Genomic DNA, 19147 nt, shown 5'->3' on the forward strand with positions numbered 1-19147 from the left:
TCAGCCGCAATCCCTCCCTCCAAGAACAAATGCCCCAGTGATTCAATTTGTGGTATTAAGCAGTAGGAACACTTTGAGGGTAGCCGGAAGCTGTATGATGCTAGCACGTTATCCAGGGAAAGGCGATTTCGCATCAGCCAAAGTATAAAGAAAGACACCTTCAGGGGAACACTTGCATGCCATACCTGGCGATACAGGAATGAGGATGGCTTACATTCGCGGAGCTCACTATATGCCGATGCAAGTGAAAACTGACCCGAACTTGATGCAGCCCATACCATAATCTAGGGAGTCCCTGCATGGAGTCGCCACCGCCAATACCTGCTGCACCATGTCGGCCGGCAGAAACTCCGCAAGCCTCCCCGTGACCCATGCCCCATTCTCCATAACATGTTGGAAAGAAACACCCTCCTGCACCTGCATGCGCAGATAGAAAGCCCTATGCCCAGTCCAATTATCGTACCAGAAATTGCACCAACTCGCATAGAGTCTCCATCCAATAAATAGCTCTGCCAATCCCCTAATGTCCAGCATTCATCTCCAAGTTGCCGAACCTAAAGAAGATATGGCAATTTGGCAGGGATGAAGCTCTCTACAATATTTAGCAAGCAGAAATCTCGCCCACAAGGAGAGACCACACCTGAAATTCCACCATAGCTTGCAGGAGAAGGCCTTATAAGTATCACTAATTGACCAAAACCCCACCCCACCCTCATTAGTGGGATAACATAAGTCTCTCCACCAGATCCAATGGAATTTATTCATCTCCTGGCCTGATCCCCAATAAAAATTCCCACAAACTCTTTCAATCAATCTGAAAATTCCATTTGGTATCACGCCTAACCCCAACAGGTGTATCAGGATGCTGGACAAGACATGTTTAATCAATACAATTTTTCCCCCAAATGATAAAAGCCGTGACTTCCAAGACAATACCTTGCCTAGAACCTTTTGGCACAGGTCCGAGTAGTAACTTGCCTTTGTTCTACCAATAAATAGCGGAGCTCCCGGATAATGAACCGGGAAATCTTTCTTCTGAAATTTAGTGATCCGCTCAATTACTCCCCGATGAGCTGTGGAGATTCGAGGGTGAACTAAGTATCCACTTTTCTGCACGTTAACCAATTGGCCTGAATCATTCTGGTACCATTCCAGTATCTGCATGACCCTCTTCAACGAGGCCGCGCACCCCCATTAGCAAAAATGATGACATCATCTGCAAATGCTAAATGGGTAATAGGGGGGCAATGCCTAGGTACCTTAAACGCCATGAAACTTGACTGAGTAACAAGAGAATTCAAACCTCGGGAAAAGACCTCCGAGCCAATAATAAATAAAGCCGACGATAAAGGGTCCTTTTGATGTAATCCCCTAGAGGATTTAAAGAAACCATAAGGAACGCCATTGATAATCACGGAGAACCAAACATTGGAAATCAGCCTCCACACCATGTCTATGAACTTTTTGCCAAAACCAAACCGTCGCAACACTGCAATAAGAAACCGCCAAGAAACCTTATCATACGCCTTAGCCATATCTTACTTAAGAGCCAGATTCCCACCCCTGCACTTCTTTCCCATCTCCGACATCAGTTCCTGAGCCAGCAAGTAATTATCCGAAATAGACCGCCCTTTAACAAAGCCACTCTGCTGAGGAGAGATGATTCGAGGCAAGACACTTGACAGCCGACCCACCAAAAGTCGAGATATAACTTTATTCTGAAAGTTACATACACTAATAGGTCGAAATTGGGTAAAATCATTAGGATTCATAATCTTGGGTAAAAGAATAATAGACGTTGCCGTGACGAAATGGGGCAGTTCCGTATCACAGAAAAAACTCAAAATTGCCTTGTACACATCTTGAGCCACCACTTCCCAGGCAACCATAAAGAATTTCCATGTGAAACCATCTGGTCCAGCCGCACTATCACCATCCATCTCAAAGATCACCTTTCTCACCTCTTCTAAGGAGGGGTTCTCCTCCAATCCAAATATTATCAATATCAAAACTAAGATTAGGGATAACATGGAGAAGCTGAAAATCGAATATAGGATCGGCCGAGAACAAATTTCTAAAATACCTTACAGCTTCCTTTCTTATAGCTGCATCATCCATTGCCCACTCTCCCCGTTGTAGACACCAAATTTTTAAATTATTGTTAGTTTTTTTTTAATTTTTTAGTGATAATTGTTATCTATTTTTATTATTAATCTCATAGCATTTTAGATCATTATTGTTATTACTTATTATTTTATTGTTATTTTTATTTTTATGATCCGGTTGTTCATTTTTATTTTTATTTTATTTTTTTAAAAGACTTTCTAGTATTAGGATTTATCGAAAAAGAGAAAAAGAGAGAAAATTGTTCACAAAAAAAATGTTTATTTCTTTTAAATTCAATCTTTTAGCGTTTTATTTATCTTGTTTAAATTATTTCATTGTGTGTTAAAAAAAGGGGAAGCAAGCTCGCACGGGTTTGAGCCATACAGGATTCGAGCCCTTGCCTTCATTTTTTACAAGCACAAGGTACAAAGCGGCGAAGAAAACTCCAATTTCATTTCTTTGCTCCATTTTTCTCCTCCGTCTGATTCGTTCCAAGAAAAATCCCTAGCTTGATCCAAGGTTTGTCATAAATCATGAAGATCTAAGGTTGTAAAAATGTGCAAAAAAAATGGAGTTTATTTGTGTGCCTTAGATGTTAGGTTTCGAGAGTAAGTTGCTGGAATAAAAGCTGGGAGAAAGCAACCGAGAGAAAAAGTGGGGGGGGGGAGGCGGCTGAAGTCTGATAGAAAGGAGATAGAACACAGACGGTTGGAGTTGGTGACGGCTGATGCAAAAAAAGAGAGGGCGAAAAGAAAAAGAGAGGGTAGGGAGGAGCGGAGCAAGAAAACCCGGAAAAGTGACGCAGGAAGAAAGGGCGAGAGAGAGCTGAGGTTTTGGGGGAACTTCGGGCAAAAAGCAAGGAGGAAAAAGGGCTGCTGGAAGAACTAGAGAAAGCGACGGAGCGAAAAAGAAAAACAGTGAGGGAGATAGGAGATTGAGAGAGACGTTCAGCTGAACAAGAAGAGAAACCGAGGAGGGAGGTGAAGAGGGCTTCAGGCCAAATCAAAAAAAAGAGAGAGACGCTGCAGGGGAGAAGAAAGAAAGAGAGAAAAGGAAAAGATCCGAAAGAAAGAAAAAAAGAAGGAAAAGCTGCAATTTTTCTCTCAACAAAGGCTGATTGTCAGCCATCTTGGAGCTCTCATATCTTTCCGGCCTTTGGTTCTTTTAAGAAAATTTTAAAATCTGCTCAATCTACAAAGTAAAAGGAGTAGTTTAGGTTCAGACATCTGGAGGAAAACACCATGGGAAGCTCATCAAATCTGGTCACAAACTGGTGTCTTCATCAACCCTGGAACGTCGGCGACGAAGTTTGCGACTTTCATTTCTAGAATCAGCGCGGCTTCTTGGGGGGTGCTGCACGTTCATTTTACTCCTCTAAGGTAATCACAACTCCTCCTTTTGTTGTTTTAGCGCTGGTTTTCATATGCATAGCCATGAATACTGAGTTATTTGTTGCTGTCAAGGTTGGATAACCTGGGTTGTTATAGTTATTTTCCCTTCCTTGTTGTCTTGCTGATCATCCTGTTTGAAACCTGGGTTACATGAGCTTGTGAGAGACTGTGAATCATGTGTTTGAAGTACTACCATATCATTTTAATTATCGCAGTGATTTTTGAAGCGTAACTTGAGACATGTTTCGATGATTTGTTTTGATGAAAATGGTCTGCTGTCTCTTTGTTTGCAAACCCGAAAGGACATAAAGGAGAAAGGGGGGTTTTCGGGTCACCAATTTTATGTTGGTATGATGTTGGGATGAAATTTTAATGGATTCTTGGGTTTTGCTTAAATTTACGGATGATCTTTGCATGAGTAAGTAGCAGTAGGAAGTTAGCAGAAAGCTTTTGAAGCTGCGAAAGAAAGAAAGCTTCTTCGTAAGATGCATGAAACAATCTTCCAAGAATTGCATTTCAGCCCCTCTGTTTTTGTCTAATATCACTATGGCCCAGTTAATTGAATAATTTAATCAATTTTGTCACTCTAGAATCTTAATTGCTTTTGGCATGCTTTAATATGATTCTTGGATAGATTTGTAAGGAGTTTTAGGAGGAATTTGAAGGGTTTTAATAACTTTTTCTATATTTATAGTTTTGATTAGAATTTTTGTGGAATTTTGGGAAAGTTTGTTGTTTAATCGTAACCAACTGGTTTTCATTTATTTTTGCAAATTTTATCTTTTGATTGGTAGGTTTCACCTTATTTTAGTTGAGACCCCCCAATATTTGTAATAATACGTTGACCCCCAAAATCTCTTTAATTCCTTCGATTAGGTCCTTTTGTTTCAATTTGTCAAATATGTGTTGTTTACTTTTATTTGCATGCTTTGAGTGATTCAATTTTCTGTTTATTCTTTACTTCATGAGATTATTGTTAATTAAAATGATGCCTTGACCTTTTCATTGTATTTTGGAGGGCAAATAAGTGATTTCATTTCATTAGGGCTCCAATTTAAGGGAGGTACACCCTAATCCTTTATTTTTACTTTATTTGACCCTATGTGCGCACTTATGTGACTACATGAGCTTAATTGCATGCCTTTTGAATGTTTTTTTTTATTTTATTCGCTTTATTTTGTTTCAATCTTTGTCTATTTTATTTTAATTTAATTTGTAATTGTTTGTGAAAGGCAATTTAATGCCAAGGTTGTAATAGCTAGGTTATTAATTATTTTATTCTTTTTTCCCCTCTTAGATTGTAGTAGGGTCCCCCCCAATGTAATAGTTAGGGCTTGTTTGCTTTATTTGCTTGGTATGTTTTGCATGCTTATGTGTTATGTGTTATCCGCTTTCTTAGGGCCTTGCATCTAGATATCATGCTTATATGTTATGTGCTATACGTGATTTATGTGTTTACATGCTTTTATTAGGTCTTACATGATTTATTTGATTGTAACCGATGTGTGACGTCACCACACTAGTCCAATGCTAGTTGTGGCCCTTTTGTTCCGATTTTCCACTTGTCCAATGCTAGTAGGAATTCATAGACATGGGCTAGTCCAACGCTAGACCCTTAGGAGCCCCTCGAGCGTTAGATCATGATTGTGTGATCAAATCACTTCATCTCATGCATGTTTTTTCACTTTTAGGGCTTTACCATGTTGTATGACACTTTCCTTATATGTATAGCCCTTATCCCGTATTTCCCTTTATATGTATATTCCTTACCCCTTTGTATGAAAACATGACATTAGACTTGCATTTCCATTTAAGAATTAGAATTAGGGTAGTGCATTTGCTTGATTAGATAGGGAGTAACCCCTTGGATATGGGATATGAACGAGTTTGGCTTTCTAGCCTTAGCACGCTCGTATTCCCTCTATTAAAGGGAATATTGAGTCACGAACATTAGTCCTCTGCACCCATTATGATGCATTCCTTTAGGTCATACACATTTGTATATTATTATTTTTTTATTATTATTATTTTCTTTGCTTTTGCTTTCTTTCGAGTCTCATGACTTGCATTATTCGTGACTTCTTCGAAGAGTCTTTATTGGGCGTCACAATTAATGTGATTGGTACCAATTAAGCTTTGAAGAGAAATTTTGACCCCCCGATACCCTTTTAGGTCTAGGGTTTGCATTCATATAGTACATCCAAATGTGATAAATCTTTAGGTTAAAATAAGAAAATCTTTGACTAAATCGCGCAACTAGCCTTGGCTAGGTTGAAAGGGTGCCTTGGATTCTTATCCTTGCCTTCCCTTTCTTCAAATGTGACTCCCGAATCTTTTTCTCTGATTTTCGTAGACTTGGAGTCGTTTAAAAAGGGTTTTTCTACTTTTTCTTTAAAATTCATTTTTAGGTGACTTGGTACACCTTAACTCTATACCAAGTGGCGACTCCGATTTTTATTTCAAAAACCCTTTTTAAACTATATTTTGGGTCAAATCGTCGCATTTTCAAGTCCCATTTAGACCCATGTTTTTCATTTTCTTTTTAAATCAAAAATTCATTTTTCAATCAAAAATTGAATCAAAAGCCATTTTTTCTAAACTTGTCTTTTATTTTTCTTATTAAAAATCGGGCGCGACACCCGTGAATCCCGAATCTTGTGAATAGTAGCTTGAAAATGCCGCTGCTTGACTACCGAATGAAAATGTTTCGAATTATGATTTCCGTGTTGTAGCCACTTGATCCTAGCCTTTTGACTCCAAAAAAGCTCTTCAATTGCTAACTGCTTATTCAAGTGGGATTGAGCTCGCTGTAGCTCAGTATGGGCCTCGACGGAGGAGTCAGATTGGACTGTACGCTCAGCCGCAGCCACTGCAGCTTCCCCCTTCTTAATATTCTCAAACACATCACCAAATGTCTCCTTATTCCACAGGTGGAGGGCACGGGAAACACTCCTTAATTTTGTCCAAACCACATAGAAAGGCGACCTGGTCACCTTACTTTGCCAGGCTGACCTAACCAAATCTAGAAAACCATCCTTGGAAGGCCAGATGTTCAAAAATCGGATTGAACGACTCTTAATGTTGGCTCTAGAGGTGAAGGAGATCAGGAGCGGAGCATGATCTGACGACGCACGAACCAAATGTGAAACTGAAACTGACAAGGAGAAATCCAGGCAGGCCATATTAATCAACACTCTATCCAGACGTTTCCAAATTCGTGCTCTCCCAAATCTATTATTGCACTTGGTGAACATAGAACCAGAGAAACCTACATCAAACACCCCTCTGTTGCTCATAAAATGAGACAACTCTAGACCCTCCGCTGGCCAAAATTGCCGCCCCCCTTTCTTTTCATTTCCTGATAGAATGAGATTAAAATCTCCTACCACATACCAAGGCCCTTGCCATGGCTTATCTTGTAACAAACCCTCCCAGAGCCTCTCCCGCTCAGCCAACTGGCATTTCGCATGAGCAAAGGAGACAAGAATGTCAGTAGGAAACCAAGGATGCCCCAATAGCATGGAGATGTGCTAATCCGATTCTCCAACAACCCGACTAGTAAAAGGGGCATGAAAGAAAACCCATACTTCCCCTGACGAATTACACATTACAAAATCGAAATTTAACCGTTTTTGAATCGACTCAACCTCTTCACTAGATAACTTGGGTTCACAAATTCCCACAACCGCTAACTTATTCATGCAAATTAATTTCTTTAGTCGTCTAAGGTTTGGAGGCTTTGAGATCCCTCGAATATTCCAAAAACATGCATTAATCATTAGATAGAATCTGGAACGAAGTTTGAGATTTCTTGGATACTGACCTGAGTTCTCTATCCGAAGGGAATTTGGCCCAGATGCCCCACCCTCTCACTCGTCGGGAACCTTGTTCGAGGATTGCAATCTGATCTAGATGAAACGTCTCCATAACATTACGCATTCCTTCGCCTCCGCTGCACTGCTCTCTGTATCCCGGCGGCGATAAAGAGCCTGCACAAGTAATATTATTAGAATATTCCAAATAAATGATATTAAATATTGCAAATCGAGTTTTAGCAAGAATACAATGCCTTTAAATTATTCAAATAATTAGCTTTACGATTGCATACATACTGTATATATTTTATCTTTTCACGGATTTTTCATTTCACATAAAGTGTAAAGTGTAGCACAATGTTATTAATTATGTGCAATCATGCAAAAAAATCATTTTTCTACATTTATAACTCCAACCTTCTTCATTAGTGTGGCATTTTGAAGATTAATTAGTGCAAACAATGCTTACATATTCTAAGAAAATTCACAAATTTAGACAAACATTAATGTTTATATATTTGTACCAAAATCTCAAAAACTACATCTCTTTAAAAGTACACTAAATTACAAGGGTCTAAGATATTTTTATATTATTTTAAGTCATTCGTTCTAAAGTTTTAAATTGATTATAAATGTTTGTGATTTTGGTGCAATGCATCGGGTATAAATATTGCAAATAATTGATCAACTGCTAAAGATTTTTAAGCAGATCGAGATTAGTTAAAAAAACACATTTCAAAGGCAATAGATTGGGGTCTTGAACATTTGCATGTTAATTGTACATGACAAATAATGAAATTTATTATTTGCAAAATATTTTCGTAGAGGTTAATGTGAATTTAATTGTACATGACAAATAACAAAATTTATTATTTGCAAAATATTTTCATTTAGGTAAATGTGAATTTGAAAAAAATGGTTTAACAAACTGATAAATAAATGTACATAACAACCTTTTTTTCCTCAATCATGCAATGAATATCTTCTTTTATGGTCTTCACTTAAAACATTTATCTTCACAGAAGTATTTATGCCCAGGAGAAGTTTACGTTTAAAGACTTATCCGAAATTCTATTTTATAATTGACAAGCAAATAAAATAGTTTCATCCCATAGATTATCAGGTATAGAACAACTAACTAACAAAGAATTCATCATCTCTTTAAGTAGTTTCAGATGTAATATTAGGAACCCCTTTTAAGAACTTTATCTCTAGGAAGGGTTTCTCTCTTTCCTTTAGTTATTACTAGGGTTTCGGTTGGTTCAGATGGTAGCCATGGCTGCCTTCTAGCAGGCAAGGCAATCTATTCCTTCTTCTCCTACTTTCAATAAAAAAATTTTTTCAGAGCTCTTTTTGAATCCATTATCTTCCCAGCCTTCACTCAAAGTCAATGCCATGATGTCTTCTCATCATGGTAAACCAGATATTATTTGTGCACAAGTTGATCTTGATGTGCTATCTGGTCCGTATAAGTTTGCTTTGTGGTGGGGAAGTTTTCTAAGGGACAACCAAATATGGATGATTTGAGAAAGTTCTTTCACTCGCTTGATTTAAAGGAAACAGCTTCAATGGGATTATTGGATTCTAGACATGTGCTTATTTGATTGGGTAATGAGGCGGATTTCCATAAGATCTAGACATGGCATATTTGGTATGTTTATGGGTTGCAGATGAGAGTGTTTAGATTGTCTCCAACTTTTCATGTTGGTAAGTATGTCCTTCGAGTGTTTCAAGTGTGTTTTATTAATTAGTTTAGGTGTATTTCAATTGTTTTTACAGCTAATTGACTAGGTTTCTAGTGAAAGTATGCATTTTATGGTTTAAGTGTTAAAAGTTGCATTTCTATGCATTAAAATTGTGAAAACTTCATATTTGTGTAGGATTCAATGATTCACTATGAGAGTAGGTTTCACATACATTAGGAAATTATGCCATAACTAACTAAGATAATAACATTCAATTAACCAGCAATTTCATTTGCAAAAGTAGTAAGGAATTCCAATCTCTGGGAGCTTTCTATTGTTATTTTTATTATTTTTATCTTATGTTTATAGTGTAGATTTAGTTTCTTGCACTTGTGTTAGTTTAAATAATAAAGGAGTTCGAAAACTATCGGTAATTGGCATTCTTCCCTATGGGTTTGATCCTTAATACCCTAAACTCAATCTCAACTTCTGTACTTATAGAAAATCACAAATGGGGTATTTAAGATTTTATAAATATAAAACTTGACTGTAGAATGAGTTTAATTGTTATATGCATACCGCGTGCTCGTCACATATTGATCGGAAGCTTTCAGTTGTTCCGGTATGGTTTCAATTGCCCAAATTGCCTATACACTATTTTAATAAGGAGTGCCTTTTCCAAATCATGAGCTGTTTGGGCAAGCCATTATTTGTGGATGCGGCTACCATTTCTGGTGTTCGTCCTAGAGTGGCGAGGACTTGTGTAGAAATTGTTTTACTTATACCACTCCCTAGCAGGATTTGGATTGGTAATAGGGATCATGAGGGGTTTTGGTAGAACCTAATTCTAGAAAACATTCCAAAATATTGATGTCACTGCTTTCAGTAAGGGCACGATAAGGATATACATCTTGTTCTACACCCAGTGTGAGAACCCTTACTTTAAAGTATAATTTCCCTAAACTACATGCCTTGTCCTAAGATTTAAACCACTCATTGTATGCCCTAACATTGTATTTTACATGTGTTACAACAATTCCCTTGTATTGACCCTCACTTTAAAACACAATTTTTTTTTCTTATCTACATGCTTTATTCTAAGACTTAGACCACTTATAAGATACCCTTGCATCATATTCCCTATGTGTTATAACATCTCCCATGCATTACATTTCATTTCCTTTTATTTGAATGAAAACAATTTCTTGAGTTGGTTTTAAATAATTCACCACTTGTATTTTACCAAGTGTTCTTTTATTAGTGGTAGGGACTTTACATGAAGGATTAGAGGTGTTAAATAGGTATTGGTACATTTGGAAGGGTTGAACTATCATTAGTCAAAGGATTAAGAGAAGTTATGGACAAGAAATGGGCTATGTGGCAAAACCCTAGCCAAATATTTTGTTTGACCAAAGATTAGAAGATAATTTAAACTAGCCTTAGCCATTTTTTCTCCCTTATGGCCGAATTTCTTGAAGCTTAGAGAGGAAGAGAGAAACTCCATGTTTCCTTGCTTTCCAACCCTAGTAAATCAAGAGCAAAAACCAAAAGAGAAAGATCTTGAGTTAGTTGAGAAACTTTCTTGCAATCCTAGAGTTTGTTCCAAGCTTGAAGCTTTCACTTTGGTGGGTTGTTTGGTGACTTAAGCAACTTGTAAGAGAGGTAAATGACCTTTAAATTAGAGTTTTATGATGTTATATCACCTACTTTAAGTTTTAATGGCAAACTACAAGTTGTTTTGGATGAGATTCGGGGTTAATTTCTTGAATGAAACAAGTAGTAGTTGAGTTAGTTTTTATGCCTACCAAGTGTTTGATGAAATGTTTGGATCTTCTTCATGTTTGTTTATGAGGTATTAACATGTTTTAAACCTCTTTTGATTTAGATCTACCACTTGATGTGTTGTTTAAATGAAAATCATGAAAGGATGAAAGTTAGATGAACATGTAAACTTGTGGACTGATTTTCTTGCCTTGGCTGACCGGTATTGGAAGAAGGGGTTTCCCCTTGATTTTTGTGGTTCAAGTGTACTCTATTCAAGCCTAATAATCATGGCTAGACATTGGTTAAGCTCATGGGTGAGTTGAATGAAATTTGAGCAAGTAAAGTAGTGGTTTGGTCTATATAGTGGACTGGTTTGGTTTTCTTGATGGCTAGGCTACTATGGTTATTCTTATTCATGTTGATGTATTATATTTTGAACTCCAATGGCCCTAGGTGATGTGATTCCCTGTATATGAACATTTGAGGACTGATTTGGGTGAATTTGAACCAAAACAAATGAAGATAGCACCAAGAACTAATGTAGTTTTGCTTGAGGTTAGGGCTGATCGAGGGTTGGAAAAACAGCCAAATTTTCCGACCTACTGGTACTGCTACGAGATGAACTAGATTGTGTAATTGGTACCGTTGGAAAACCCTCTGAGTCTAGTTTCCAACGCCACTGACGGCACCTAATTCTGACCTTCCTACAGTGAGATATGACCTTTTTCCCAAGATTGCGCGGGCCCTACTGTTTTACCCGCGAAGAACATTTTGAGCTTGAATGAGACTTTTATTTTGCCCAACTTTCTTGCACTTGTCAAACTTGTTTTCTCATGAAATTTTACTGCATTTTGGGCCTAATTTACATGATGAATTGAGTGACTTTAACCACTCACTTGGTCACTTAATGAGCCTACAATTGAGTGGAAAATGAACCTAATTTGTTAACGATTTCACTTGTTGCCCTAGGATTGGGAAACGAAGGTGGTTGTAACTGAGATACGGGACGTTTGACTATTGCATTGCTTGACAGGTGAGTGTTCCACTACCTGCTACCCGTTATGGGAAATATCTGAATATCTGAAATACTTGATTTATGACTGTTGGAGCCAAATACTGTTTTGATAAAATGGAGGCGAGCGTGTACTTTATCGTACTCGACCTCCCTTGTTTTCCAATGAGGCTGTGACGGCCCCACCTTCCCCTAAGGCGAACCAAAGGGTTCGGCGGACCGCCTGCCCAGCTCTCGCCGGGACTCACTCACTCACTACAGACAAAATAAGATAAAATCTCGAGGAAAAGTAAAACAAAACCAATTCCTAAACTTGAAACGCTTACTTACATTCATTTTTAACTCAAAAGTAATACAATCCCAAATGTACAAAAGCTTTAGGTTCCCAATTGCAAAAGATAACTTCAAAAGGACTAGGCTATGCTATTCTATACAAGTCTCTCACCCTTGCTCGCATCCCCTGTAAGGAAAACAAAACTAACGGAATGAGTTAAAAGCCCAGTGAGGTCTTGTACGCATAATCAAAGTAATTAAACAAGACATTAATCAGATAATAACAAGTCATTCAGAAAACATTCTCAATATAAAGCAATGATAACACAATCATTAAAAGGGTACATGCTCACGTGGAGCCCTTCATTCATTCATTCCACCAATCATTCCCTTATTCCTTCAACATTAAAAATAATTTCATTTGTAAGTGAAAACGCCTTTATTGTTCCGGCCATTCATTCGTTCATTCATTTCATTCACCCCCTACTGGACACTAGCCAGTTTCCACTAGACTTCGTGGTCATATTCGAGTATATCAAACGCTAACCCAGGGTCACCAAATCGTCTGACCGAGTCCGCTTCTAGCTCGAGTCGACCGGCAACAAAGGGCAAGGGCTCAATTCAGCCAAAATGCTTACATTCATGCGCAAGTAGCATTTAATCATTCATGCATTGAAACTTCATATTCGTTTAGGTTGAGTGCGATAAAGTACACACTCGCCTAGCAAAATTCATTTTGGCAATCATTAAAAACATTCAAAATTTAATCAAATATTCACCAATTGTCACTGGTCAGAATAATCCACATAGACATAGAAAAACATAATGTACGAAGAACACTCACCTATTTATGCAAAATAACGTCCAAGGAAACCCTCCGGGTAAAACCCTCAATTACCGATGAACCCTAATAGTAATCAAAAGAACACATTATTTTTCAACCATAAAAAACCTAAGTGATTCAAAGAGAATCCAAATACGTACTAGTGCAATATATAACTATGAGTTTTGGAATGAAAAGAGTATATTTAGATTAAAAGACATGAGTAACTAAGAGTTTTCCCAAATCAAACACAAAACCATTCTAAAAGGTCTTTAGAAAATTTCATCGAAAAACGAGTGAACAGTGCCACGTCAGAATCCGGCCGGATTCAAGGCAGTGAGCATTCCAAATGTTTTCTTATTCCCCTGTCAATCCGGCCAGCAATCCGGCCAAGAGTTGGCCGGATATAAGGCCGGATATGAAAAGTCAATTTTTTCAAATTTTCGTAAAGTTTTTTGTTTGGCTCGAAACTAACACATATGCAAAGAAATAACGGATAACAAGTGTCTTGGGTAAAATCATATGAAAAGGAAGCTAAACAAACCCTAAATGCACACCTAAAACCTTGCTTGATAAAATTAGGTTTTGCGGCCGAGAAACCCTAGGCAATTCTTCTTTGTTTCGGAAAGAAAATGAGTAAACATTTGAAATTCAAAACTTGACATTTGTAACTAGGTATCCTGCTTAAAACAGTTGTCACATTCACCATGCGAAAAGGTACAAGTTCAAATGGAATCTAGTTCAAGTAATACCATTAAAGTGGACCCACGTAAGTCTACGAAAAGTAAGTCCAACGCATCCCCAAATCACATTTCAAATCTCACTTTTACTTATTCAAATTTCAAGAAAATAAACGGACAGCATTTCCCCTTAATTTCTTCACTTTCCATCCTACAATCAAATACCAAATCTCATCCCAAATCAAATATAATTTCACATATAAATCATATGCGATAAAACACCTTTCGGCATAACAACCACAACCGAAGCTATACTTATCGGATTGAAACGAATCTTATGGCGTTTCGAAGCCAAAACATAAGCCTACATTTCTTATGAAAACCTCCAAAGCCAAATCATGCAGTTTCATTGTAAAAAATGGAAATCCACACGAAAACAGAAATCCATCCGCGAAACAGGGCTCATTGGCAGTCAAGGGTATTTTGGTCATTTCACATGTTACAGTGCTTAGATTGAGCTAAAATTTTACAGGTAGCTAGCTAACTCAATTATCAACAACTTTCATGTTTTGGACAAAGGCTGATTCGGCCTCCTTCAAGGACGAACATGCAGTACAAAATCAGGCAGATTACTAACCCTAAGCTGGAATTTCCGCACAAAGTCTGAAATTTTCCGCAAACAACTACAACTAACACAAAATGCTTCATTTCTCACCATATCAAGCCATCATTCATGGCCAACCAATAACTATCATATAAAAACAGAAAAATTCCCAAAAAAAATAGAAATTTATCTAACTCTACCTCAAACCATAAAATCTTCCATACAATAACATATTTAACCACCACAAACCACTAATTTGACATTAGCATGAACAAAGAGAAAGTTTGTAAGCAAAGTACCTTAACACCTCAAGAAAGATGATAATTTAGGGTTTTCCTTTCACAAATCCCTCTACTAGAAGCTTTAATCCTCCTTATCTAGCAACTTTGATGGTGTATTTTGCAACTTACTTGGTTAGAACTCAAGATTGAAGCAAATTGAAGTTGGCAAATGAAGTTTTCTCCCTTGGTTTTTCTCTTCAAGAAGCTCGGCCAAGAAGGTAAAGAATGAAGCAAAAATTGGTCAAAATTAAGGTTTTAGTAAAGGTAAAGAAAGTTAGGCAAGTCCAACTTCCAATCGTGTCTCGACACATGGCACTTTTAATGGTTCAAGCTTATCTTCTTTCTTCCAATGGTTAATCTATCTAGCTAACCTCTAATTATCTCCTAACACCTTGTAAAATAATATCTATGAATAAAAAAATTCAATTAATCGCCAAAATGTTTACCGTACTAAGCGCACTAGCGGGTCCCACGTCTAGAATGCACTTCAAATTAACGTACACTAACTCATACTAGAAAAAATGATTTTAAAACTGTACTTACTTATAAAAATGCATAGAAAATTTAATATTTCCAAGGAAAGTATAAAATGTATGCAAAGACATAAAATAATGCTGAGCAAATGTGAAAATTTTTGGGTTCTCACACTCTCTCCCCCTTAAGAAATTTCGTCCTCGAAATTTTTACCTTCCGTTGCCTCAGATGACCCCGAAACTTGTTGCTGGTCTACGGCATAAACCTGTGCTGATACTTTTGTTCGGTTTCCTCTTTCATTAGTTTGTTTCGCTTTGGTTCCTTCCACTTGTTGAGTACTACCCTCTCATGGCTGTTTCTTCGGGCAATTGCTAAGTTGATGATTGCTACTCCCACAAATCAAACACTTTTCCCCTTTCTGCTAGCAATCATTCTCAGTGTTATTTGCCTTTCCACAGTATCCATAGGCCAATCGAGGAGCTACTGTTTGACCTTCTCGAGAAATTTCCTTTGATCCGATCTGACTTCCTTTCGTAGACCCTTCATCTAATGCTCCTAATGTCCAAGGTGGGCGAGGTAAATGGTTCACTTTTTGCACTTTGGAGGGCTTTATCTTTTCTCCAGATTCCTCAGGTATACTGCTAGATGTACCTCTTTTCCGTGTTTGAAAGGCTTTTACTTGTGCTTTCACATCCTCAATTCTTTGAGCCTTCTCAAGAGCCTCTGTAAAAGTATTAATTTGAACTGCCGCTAGAGCTTCCTGGATTTCCAAATTTAAACATTGTATGAACCGCCTTATTCTTCTTCGCTCCATACCCACCAATTCGGAAGCGAATTTAGACAGTCTGGTAAATTTGGTCTCATATTCGGCCACACTCAGGGTTTCCTGATGCAACCCAATAAACTCATCTTCTCTCCTTGCTTGAACCAAAGGTGGAAGGTACTTCTCGTCAAATTCTCTTATAAAATTCGCCCATGTCCATGCAGTCTGTTCTCTCTTCCTTTTTGCCCTAATAACGTTCCACCATGCTCGGGCCGGTCCTTTGAATTGGAATACAGCAACGTTTACTTGTCTTTGCTCTGTGTAGTTCAAGGCCGCGAAAATGTTAATCATTGCCTCTAACCACTATTCAGCTACATCTGGATTAGGTCCTCCAAGGAATTTAGGAGGTACAAATTTTTGAAAATGCTCCAGAACCCTATCCTCTCCTATCTCGGGATTCTGGGGTTGATTCACTGGCATTTAGCCTTGCTGATCTACCAATCGCGCCAAAATATTTGTCATTTGCTGTATCGCCGTCGCTAATTGGTCTCCGGCCTCAACCTTCGGTCCACGTTCTTGCCCAGCTACTGTCTCTCTTTCTTTTCTCGGTTCTTGAGCTTGCCTAGCCCCACGGCCTCGACTAGCTCCACGTCCACGACTACGTCTCCCTTGCATACCCTTTTCTCTCTTTTTTTTTTCAAAAGGTGATTTAGTATGTGAGCAAAGTAAATAAACTAAAACGGTAAAATATAACACACCAAATTCACAAAGAGACATATCAAGTAGACAAAATCAAGTGCGACAAATATTATACATGAAAGGATGGACATACCACAAGCAATATACACACAGTAGCAGTACAGAGGCAAAACAAGAAGAAAACACAACATGCCGGTCCACACTCGGTTAAAGTATCCCCCGTCCGATCTCTCACTTCTCTTACTATCCGAACTAGACGTCCGTTGACCCCTTGCACTTGCTTTCACCAAATGGTAGCCCATTCCTATTTCCTGAAATAAAGATCACAAGTCCTTAGTATCGCCCTCAACTCCCGCATACTCGGGTACTGGAATCCGAGATAATTCACCACTCGAGCTGACCAGTCCTAAGAGTAAATTATCTACAATTGAGATTCCTACCTGACGTACATATCTATCGTCCTCAAGTATCATGAGAAAGATTTAAGACCTATAATAATTCATGATTCATAACTTATGCTCGAAAGAGCACTTAGTCCTTCTTACTTGTTCACGAAATCAGGACCATCACACCACTTGGCCTAAGCTCACTCCGCGCAGAGATCACGCGAAGCAGCTCTGATACCAACTGTGATGGCCCCACCTTCTCCTAAGGCGAACCAAAGGGTTCGGCGGACCACCTGTCCAGCTCTCGCTGGGACTCACTCACTCACTACAGACAAAATAAGATAAAATCTCGAGGAAAAGTAAAACAAAACCAATTCCCAAACTTGAAACGCTTACTTACATTCATTTCTAACTCAAAAGTAATACAATCCCAAATGTACAAAAGCTTTAGGTTCCCAATACTTCCAACCCTAACCAAGCACTAGAGCAAGTACAATTGCAAAAGATAACTTCAAAAGGACTAGGCTATGCTATTCTATACAAGTCTCTCGCCCTTGCTCGCATCCTCTGTAAGGAAAACAAAATTAACGGAATGAGCTAAAAGCCCAGTGAGGTCTTGTACACATAATCAAAGTAATTAAACAAGACATTAATCAGATAATAACAAGTCATTCAGAAAACATTCTCAATATAAAGCAATGATAACACATTCATTAAAATGATACATGCTCACGTGGAGCCCTTCATTCAATCATTCCACCAATCATTCCCTTATTCCTTCAATATTAAAAATAATTTCATTTGTAAGTGAAAACCCCTTTATTGTTCCGGCCATTCATTCATTCATTCATTTCATTCACTGTGAGAACCCGTACATTTTCTTATTTTCTCGGTTTTATGTTAATTAATTGCATGTTATTCTGCACTTTCTTTATTAGGAAAATTTTCCAAGTAATTTGTATGAGTAAATAAAGTTTTTCGATGATTTTTCTAGTATCGGTTAGTTTTTGAGAAATTAAGAGCGTATACTGGACGTGGGACCCGCTAGTGCGGAAAGTTCGGAAAAATTCGGCCAGTTAGGTTAAGTTTTGGATATCGGGTTTATTTTAGCAAGTGTTAAGAGATAACTAGAGGTTACTAAATGAGTTGGTGTGAGAGGGAAAAAGGATAAGCTTTAGGGCCAAAAGGTGACAAGTGTCACCATGCCATTTATTCTTGGACTTTGACTAACTTTTCTACTTTACCATTTAATCAAAATTTGACCAAAAAGTTCATCACATTTGCTTCCCTTTGGCCGAACCTCTTGCTCAAGAAAAGAAAAAAATCCTCCAACTTCCTACTTCATAATCTTGCTCCAATCTTCAAATCAAACCGATAAAACTTCAAATCATTCCATAAAATCCCTTTGCTAAGTGGTCTTGAGGTAGTTGGTGAAGTGGTTTGAGAAACAAAGGTGCTTAGTTGGCTCTTCTCTTGAGTTGCAAGGTGAGTAGCTAAGGAGTTCATTCTTTGGTCTTGCTAATGTTAAATTGGTAGCTTGTGTTAGTCAAAGATGTGATTTGGTGAAAGATTTCATGACTTTTAGTTGAGATTGGTGACTTTTATATTTATTCTTGAATTTTTCTGTTTTCATATGTTTAATATTGATTGGCCATGGATGATGGTTGGGAATGATCTAGGATGAAGCTTGGGTGCGTAAATTGTGGCTATTTGCGGAAAATTTCCGCTTTGAAAGGAAATTTTGGAATTAGAGTTAGAGGCCGAATTAGCCTTGGGTTAAAACATAAAAGGTGTAGAGAATGATGTTTTATATTTGCCTGCAAAATTTCAGCCCAATCCAAGCAACGTAGCCTGTGAAAAGACAGAAATACCGCTGCTATCCTGTTTCTATCCGAACATGCTAATCAGCTTCTGTAATTGGTTGTTTTGACCAGGAATACTACTGATTTGGTTGTCGATGTCTTCTTAAGACTTATAGCCTTGTATCTTAGCTTTAACATGGCTTTGGAATCACTTGAATTGGAGTTGTATGTGCTGAGATATGATTGAATGAATCAGGACTGCTAGTTGAACTGCGAACTGGAAAATCTGGGGTTGTTTTGGTAAATTTGACCTAGATACATTGCAAACTGGACTGAGTGGCCTTCTTCAACATTGTAGCCCTTTCTCTTAGCTTCGAAAACGGTATAATTTCCCCTCAATCTGACTAGTGTCGTTTCAGTTCTGTTAGTTCCGCTAAGCAACAGCAAATCTGCCTTTTTTTTCCAACCTAAACGTCATTTCCGCACATTCCTAGCTTCATTTGGTAATCATATGACATTGAGCCTATTGAGTGGATATTTATGTTGTGTGTAATGTTGGGATTGATTGAGAAAAATAATGAAGCCATAA

General features: G+C 37.9%; 1 protein-coding gene across 1 annotated transcript; it reads right to left on the reverse strand.

The window, feature by feature from the left end:
• Nucleotides 1-1538: 1538 nt before the first annotated feature.
• LOC113771269 lies at nt 1539-7018 on the reverse strand. Its single transcript, XM_027315868.1, has 2 exons — nt 6191-7018; nt 1539-1982 (listed from the first exon to the last, which is right to left on the reverse strand). The coding sequence occupies exons 1-2, from the start codon at nt 7016-7018 to the stop codon at nt 1539-1541; spliced, it is 1272 nt and encodes a 423-aa protein (XP_027171669.1).
• Between the last annotated feature and the right edge of the window lie 12129 nt (nt 7019-19147).

Source organism: Coffea eugenioides, chromosome 5, assembly GCF_003713205.1.
Source record: "Coffea eugenioides isolate CCC68of chromosome 5, Ceug_1.0, whole genome shotgun sequence".
In the NCBI taxonomy this organism is placed as follows: domain Eukaryota; kingdom Viridiplantae; phylum Streptophyta; class Magnoliopsida; order Gentianales; family Rubiaceae; genus Coffea; species Coffea eugenioides.

Coding starts and splice junctions, on each gene's coding strand:
- LOC113771269 (XM_027315868.1), bottom strand. CDS start 7,018: ATGCTATTGGGGCATCCTTGGTTTCCTACTGACATTCTTGTCTCCTTT. Junction 1,983..6,190: donor ATTCGAAACATTTTCATTCG/GTAGTCAAGCAG, acceptor TTTGGATTGGAG/GAGAACCCCTCCTTAGAAGA.